At 23.7% G+C, this 7,717-nt stretch overlaps 2 protein-coding genes across 2 annotated transcripts in view; one reads left to right on the plus strand and one right to left on the minus strand.

Moving 5' to 3' along the window:
* The window catches only part of LOC111676445 (elongation of very long chain fatty acids protein), a 31,179-nt gene that overhangs the window by 8,328 nt on the left and 15,134 nt on the right, over nucleotides 1-7,717 (plus strand).
* Nucleotides 3,931-6,967, minus strand: LOC124419395 (elongation of very long chain fatty acids protein AAEL008004-like). Its single transcript, XM_046948617.1, has 5 exons — nucleotides 6,761-6,967; nucleotides 6,597-6,677; nucleotides 4,657-4,819; nucleotides 4,400-4,536; nucleotides 3,931-4,281 (listed from the first exon to the last, which is right to left on the minus strand). The coding sequence occupies exons 1-5, from the start codon at nucleotides 6,926-6,928 to the stop codon at nucleotides 3,946-3,948; spliced, it is 885 nt and encodes a 294-aa protein (XP_046804573.1). The 5' UTR covers nucleotides 6,929-6,967; the 3' UTR covers nucleotides 3,931-3,945.

Genomic DNA, 7,717 nt, shown 5'->3' on the forward strand with positions numbered 1-7,717 from the left:
GAACTGAACTAGAACTGAACTAGAACTGAACTAGAACTGAACTAGAACTGAACTAGAACTGAACTAGAACTGAACTAGAACTGAACTAGAACTGAACTAAAACTAAACGAGAACTGAACTAGAACTGAACTGGAACTGAACTAGAACTGAACTAGAACTGAACTCGAACTGAACTAGAACTGAACTAGAACTGAACTAGAACTAAACTAGAACTAAACTAGAACTGAACTAGATGTAGAACTGAACTAGAACTGAACTAGAACTGAACTTGAACTGAACTAGAACTGAACTAGAACTGAACTAGAACTAAACTAGAACTGAACTAGAACTGAACTAGAACTAAACTAAAACTGAACTAGAACTAAACTAGAACTAAACTAGAACTGAACTAGAACTGAACTAGAACTAAACTAGAACTGAACTTAAACTAAACTAGAACTGGAATAGAACTGAACTAGATTAGAAGTCAATTATTTTTGGAATTGAAATAACTTTTTTTTTTTTACAGAAGAAGTCAAAATTAAAGTTGAATTTGCTTTTATTAAAATATTGCGAAATATTTTGAAAAAATCTCAGGTTCCACTTTAAAACTTTATTTTTAGCTTTGTTAAACATTAAAATGTATATGGATTCCTATCTTTTGTTGACTTATGATAATTTTGACATATTTTTATAAAATAAAATTTAACTCTCAATATAATTCAAATTGCGGTCTTAAAGAAATCATTTAAACAAAAAAGTACACTCATTACAATTCTTGTAAAACAAATAAAGCCATTAAAAGAGAGACTATATAAACTTTAATTTAACTTAAAGAAAGAGGAAAGAGGCTATAAATTCTTACAAAATTTGAAGTGGTTTTGTTTTAACCACAAAAATGGTTATATAAATAAAAATTGACGTAATATTGTCAACCGCAAACTAATTAATAATAAACCCTGAAATATTGCCTGCTCTATACACATGAATTTACATATGAATTTTTGGCAAAATACTGGTCATTAACATTTAGTCGTTAAGGGTTTGTATTAACTATAATAATGAAATAAATACGAAAAAAAATGAAAACAAATATTTGTGTTAAAAATTATTATTATCATCGTCTAAACATTAAAAATTATTTGAAATTAACACAAATATATTCACATACACACCTAAAATAATAAACTATTTAATGAACAACAATTGCGTTTATTCTAGTCGGTTTTTTTTTGCCTAAAGGCAAAGGTGTAACTAAGGCCAGAGAGATAGAGAGAGAGAAAGGGTTAGAAAAATAAAATGCTAAAAGTTCTTACTTGAACTTAAGTCCGGTTTAACACTAAAGTGTTAATTAAATATAATTAAAAATATAAACAAATAAATAACAACAATTTCTTCATCTTTTTTTCGCTTTAAATATTAATGATATTTGTTAATATGAGCATATGCAAACGTTTTATAAAAAAAAAACATTTATTTACATAAAAATTTAAAGTTTAGAATTCGTAAGGTTTTTTTTTTTAATATTTAATTAAATATTAGTAGAAATGTTGACATTAATATTAAAAAGTCCCAAAGTTCTAAAAGGTAACTAATGTGCATAAAAATCAATATTTAAACTAAAATGCAATTTGTGTTGTAGGCAAAAAAAAAGAAAATAATTAATTTCTATTTGCTATTAATTAATTGCCAAGTATTTTTCTAACCTTTTAAATTCATAAGTTAACTTTAGCAAATATTTGTATCATGCTAAAAGGTTTCGTCAACTACACTGTACGGACATTGTTTAAATATTGTAAAATTAATTAATTGTAAACAATATTATTCAAATTATATATTTCGCAATTAATTGCAAGTAATGTTTTTTTCATAAAAAATAGAAAAAAATTCTAGTATAATTGAAAAGAATAAATTGAAATGTTATAAACCTTACCACCTTGCCTTTCTTTGAGGCTTATTTGTTATGTTAATTATTTGTAAATTTGTAATACTTTGGAAATGTTTACACCTAATGTTTAGCACATTTTGAAATTTTCGTATTAATTAATTTTAAAAGAAATTAGCAAATTCTATTTGAAACCTTTTGTTTTACAATTATTCTACAAGTTGCGTGGAAAACATTGTTTGTCAGGGCTATTAACCATAAAACAGCAATGTCGTTGCCCTATTACGTCAAGCTATGTAAAAACCAGTTTTACATGTGATTTCCTTTTTTTTTAAATTTATGAATTTTTTTAATTTTTTTTTTAAATTTGAACTTAAGTTCGAAAAATTTTAAATTGTTAAAATTAGTAGTTTTATTCGAAGGTAATTTTATGATTATTTAAAAAGGAATATTTTTAGTCTTACTTGCAGACAATTTCATAATTTTTTTCAAATTTCGATTTTTTTTAATTTTTCAAAATTGTATGAATTTTCCTAAAATTTTTGAAAATTCGAACTTAAGTTGGAAAAAAAAATTTTAAATGCAATTTTTTTAATTACGATTTTTTTTCATAAATTTTAAAAAATTTGTTTTTTTTTTAATTTTTTTATGAATTTTCCTAAAATTTTTGAAAATTCGAACTTAAGTTCGAAAAAAATTTTAAAATGCAATTTTTTTAATTACGATTTTTTGGCCCTTATTCTGCATTTCAAAGCATTGAAATGCTTTCGTAAAGTATAGAAACGAAATAGAGTTGCTTCTTCTTTTTATTACGATTCAGTTTTTGTTCGTTGCGTAACTGAATGCGTAAACGTAATCTAAATGCAGAAAAAGAGTGTTTAATTTTATGAATTTTATAAAAAATTTTGAAAATTCGAACTTAAGTTCGAAAAATTTTTTTATGTTGCTTAATGATATAGTTTTATTTAAAGGCAATTTCATACATTTTTTAAATTTCTTTTTTTTCAATTAAATTATTTTAATTTTCCATTTTTTATTTATTTCATACATTTTTTAAATTTCTTTTTTTTCAATTAAATTATTTTAAATTTCCATTTTTTAGATTTTTTTTTAAATTTTTATATTTTTTTTTTAAATTTCGAAAATTCGAACTTAAGTTCGAAAAGTATTTAAAATTGCAAAATTTTCTCTGAATCTGATTGATATAAAAAAAATATAATTTTAATTTAAAACTAATGTCATTAATTTTCTAATTTCGAAACACATATTTTTTTCGAAAATTCAAATTTTTGTTTGAAAAAGGTTTAAAACTTTTAAAATAATAATAATAATAATAATTAATGAGAATTTATATAAATATTTAAAATTTGTAAATTCAAAAAATTCGAACTTAATTTTGAAAATTTTTTTTAAAAATTTCAAATTGATTTCGTAATTTTCAAGGTCGAAATTACTTGAAAAAACTCTAATATTTAAAATTTAAAAAATTTCAGAATATACGTTCGAATCTTCGAAAATTTTAAAAAATTTTCAAAATACATAGTTCTAATTTCAAAATTTTTCAAAGAAAAATTCAAATTTTCAAAGAAAAATTCAAATTTTCAAAAATTTTAAAAAATTATGGAAATTTTTTTTTAAATTAAAAATATTACCTTAAACAAACTAGTTTTTAGAGATTTTTTTAAAAAAAATCTATTTTTTAAAATTTAGTGCATCAGATTTTTAAAAATTGTTCGAGTGTAGCTTTATTCAAACATAATATGTCATTGTCATTAATGCCATTTCAAAATACAAAATACAAAATACATACAAAATACATTTCAGAACAATTTAACTAAGAAAAAAGTATAGAAAAGAAAAAAACTATCTTATTTATGAAAAAAATTTGCAAAAACTTTCCATTTACGACAATAAACCTCAAACTTCTTTAAAACAAATTGTTTGCAAACTAATCTTAATTTTAAACGCAAAATCTAACATTTAAAGGAAAATTTCTGTCATTAAAAAAAAGAAACTTCAAAATTAATTCAAAAATACTTTAGAAATGTTCTACATATTTGCTAAGCATATTAATTGCTTAATTAACATTTTGATCTTCTACTTACCATACAAGCTCCTTTATTGCTATTACCATTGGCATAAATTACATCACCATTTGTATATAATTTACCATTGCCATTGGCCATAAGATGTTCTTTCTCCGATTCGGATATTGTCGATGATTTAATATGACCATTGGCCGTACTGTTGGCTTTAACTTTTTGTGCAGCCTTTGTATATTTGGCTTTATAAAAGTCTGAGAACAAAAATAGGAACATAACGCCATGTAAACCGATCCAAACCATAAAACCTTTAGGATAATCACATTCACGGAACAACAATTGGAATTGATGAGTGAAAATGGCGACAAATTGAACCTGTAAATGAAGAATAAATATAGAAACAATTAGGTCATAAAGAAATATTTCTTATTTCGCTGATTATAAGCAATATTTGTTGCTGTAGGCTTGTTGGCATTTGCCTTAGATAACTTACCATTTGGAAAGAAGTTAAATACTTCTTCCACCAGATGTATTTTTGGTATTTTGGTCCCATAGCAGCAATCATATAATAGAAATACATTACAATATGTACAAATGAGTTTAATAAGGCAAAGAAGGTACTGTGGCCGCCTGTAATTGAAATATAGAAAAAATAAAAATTAGTTATAGTTAAGTTTTGCAAGATTAATTAACTCTAAAGAGTGATTTTCTTAATAAAATTTTTAAAATATTTTAATTAATTTTAATTACCTGGTGCAAATTTCATGCCCATCCACACAGAGAAGGGCATGCAACCGTGATGAATGACATGCAGTGTTGAAACATGTTGTGTTTTCTTACGCAATATGAAAAATAGTGTGTCGAAAAATTCTGTGAATTTTGAAATGTAATACCACCAACAAACGCGTGCCATCTGGAGAAATAAAAACAAATATTGTATTAAAATAAAAGCAATTCGATTAAATTATGTTGATTTAATTTAAATTAAAACACTTTTAAGTAAGAATATAAAAATATATAAATTCTTAAAAATACCTATTCTAATTTCAAATGGAATTTAGTTTTAATGGAAACAAACAAATAAAATTGCCTTGACCAACTGAATTATTAAATAGGTTTCTTTAGAGTAAAGAAAACTTAAACACAACTAGTTTAGTAACTTGTACTACAGGACAGAGTTTATGAACTAAAAAACTAATACTTTATGTGGAAAGAACACATTTATAAAACAAAAGTTGTAAGAGAAGTTCAGATTCAGTTAAAATTTATATTTTCATTTATCTGATAAAGATAATCTACATTCTTTACTTAAACCTAGTTTAATCTATGTTTTGTGTTGTTCAGTAAACAGTAACGTTACTGATAAAGATAATCTACATTCTTTGTTTAAACCTAGTTTAATATATGTTTTGTGTTTTTCAGTAAACAGTAACGTTACTTATTATCTTAGTTTAACTGAGTGTTATTGGCCAAATAAACTAAAGGTATAAGTGAGAAAACACATTTAACAAAAACAATAAAACAATGATTTCAGAAGAACAAAAACTTAATATTTTAAGTAAATTGCAATTTTCTGATTTGTTTTGTTTTATTTATTTTTGTTTTATATGTTTAATTAACATTTTTCCAAAATTTTCCATTTTACAAAAGTATTGTTTGCAAAAAACAGCTGTTCATTGTTTATGTTTTTTTTTTAAGTGAAAAGTTGGCAATACTAACAAAAGTTAACTGAACTTAAGTCCATAACTGAAAAACACAATCATTGGTTAAAGTTCCAAGTTTAATCTAACAGCAAGTTAAGCTTAGTTAAACTGAGTAGTAAGAAACCCCCTCCTAAGTTGAACAGAGTGTTACTGACCAATTAAAACTAATTTATAAATAAAAAACTACAATCAATAAAAACAAAAAATAATAAATTCAGGTGAAACAAAAAATTAATATTTTAAATAAACTGTAATTTTCTGAATTGTTTTATCAATATTATTGTTCTTTTAAAAATTATAAATAAATTTTTCTAATTTTTTTTATGTTTTTGATTCCAAATACTAACAAAGTTAACTGATCTTAGATTCATAATTGAAAAACACAATCATCGGTTAAATTACGCCTAAATTTGTTCAGAGTTTAATTTAACAGCCAGTTAAGCCTAGTCTAACTGAGTAGTCAGAAACTCGCCCTTAGAAGACAGATTTTCTAGTTCCTTTAAAACAATTCGGAGAAAATTTTCTACTAAGTTAAAAATATGTATGGAAACATCCAAGGGATTGACAGACTTATTTAAAAATTCATCTCTTGATTAAACAATTCAATTCCCTATAAAATGAAATACATCTTTTTTACATTTCCTTCTTTTTTTCAGGTTCATTGCCACTTTTAATTTTGATAACATCATGAATAAGGGGAATTTTTTTCCCACTCTTTGACATTAAACAAAATGCAAATATTTTTTTTTTTCAAAATATTTCTCACAATTGTAAAACTTTTTAATAGCAATTTAAAAGCAAACAAAACATAACAAATTTATTTACGATTTATCAAGACAATTTTATGATGCTCAAGTAAATAAACATAAAAAAAGAGTTTTGAAAATTTAATTGACACACAAAAATAAAACGTGAGTTGAAATGAAATAAACTAAAACATCAGTTAAATAAAAATATAATAAAACAGTAACAGTAAATATAACTTACTCTTAAGGCTAAAGGATTATTACTATAATCAACTGGTTGACATCTAAAATTATAATGACCCCACCAGCCGCTCATTAAATACTAAAAGAAAAAAAGATATAAATTTTTAAATTTTCTTTAAAAAAAAGAAACGTTAAAATATTAAAAAACATAATTAAATTTACCTCATAAAATATCCACGCACTAAATATGGTCTGAAATAGATTGTACCAAACTAGTATTTGTCTTAAATCCAAGGCCTTACGTTTGGCCATTAACTTTGGTCCTAAAGATTTACTAAAATAAGCGTAAAATACACATAATAAAAATGTGGGTACAGGTGAGGACATCATAAACCAATCTTTGACACGAGGATCTGGAATTCCAAAAAGAAATAAATAATGAATAAATTATTATAAATATTTTTAGAGTTTAGAAATGTTAATTTTAGTTTTGTAATAACAAAATTTTGTAATGCTTTCCCTTGATTTAATAATATGTCAAAAACTTATTAGAATAAATTAAAATTTTGTTGTAAATTTTTTTTCTGTTTGAAAGGTGTAAAACCTTTAAATATTTATGTCGTTTTCATATACATATGCAAAATTTTTATAAATGTTTTATTTATTTAAATTAACGTAATTTATGAAACTCATTAATATTTTTGTTTGTTGTACTTTAGCTGAAAAGATAAGCGACAGTTTGTCTAAGATTAAATTTTGAAAAAAGATTGTAGTAAAAATAAAATTATTCCAACTTTTGAATGAAGATGTGAAATTGCTGAATGGCACTTTCTATAAATATTTCTTAATTGCTATTATTGGTGCCTGTTAGGAACCCATGGCATGTGGTCTATCGATTTCCATTTGAGGAGTATAACAGGTTATAACTAACTAAATAACTATCTAACTAACTAACTAACTAACTAACTAACTAACTAACTAACTAAATAACTATCTAACTAACTAACTAACTAACAAACTAACAAACTAACAAACTAACAAACAAACAAACTAACTAACTAACTAACTAATTTACTAACTATTAAAGTATCTAACTATCTATCTCTCTATGTATCTATCTATCTATCTATCTATCTATCTATCTATCTATCTATCTATCTATCTATCTATCTATCTATC

Source organism: Lucilia cuprina, chromosome 4 (genome assembly GCF_022045245.1).
Source record: "Lucilia cuprina isolate Lc7/37 chromosome 4, ASM2204524v1, whole genome shotgun sequence".
Classification (NCBI taxonomy): Eukaryota; Metazoa; Arthropoda; class Insecta; order Diptera; family Calliphoridae; genus Lucilia; species Lucilia cuprina.

Coding starts and splice junctions, on each gene's coding strand:
- LOC124419395 (XM_046948617.1), bottom strand. CDS start 6,928: ATGATGTCCTCACCTGTACCCACATTTTTATTATGTGTATTTTACGCT. Junction 4,537..4,656: donor GGGCATGAAATTTGCACCAG/GTAATTAAAATT, acceptor TTTCAATTACAG/GCGGCCACAGTACCTTCTTT. Junction 4,282..4,399: donor ATTTAACTTCTTTCCAAATG/GTAAGTTATCTA, acceptor CTTCATTTACAG/GTTCAATTTGTCGCCATTTT.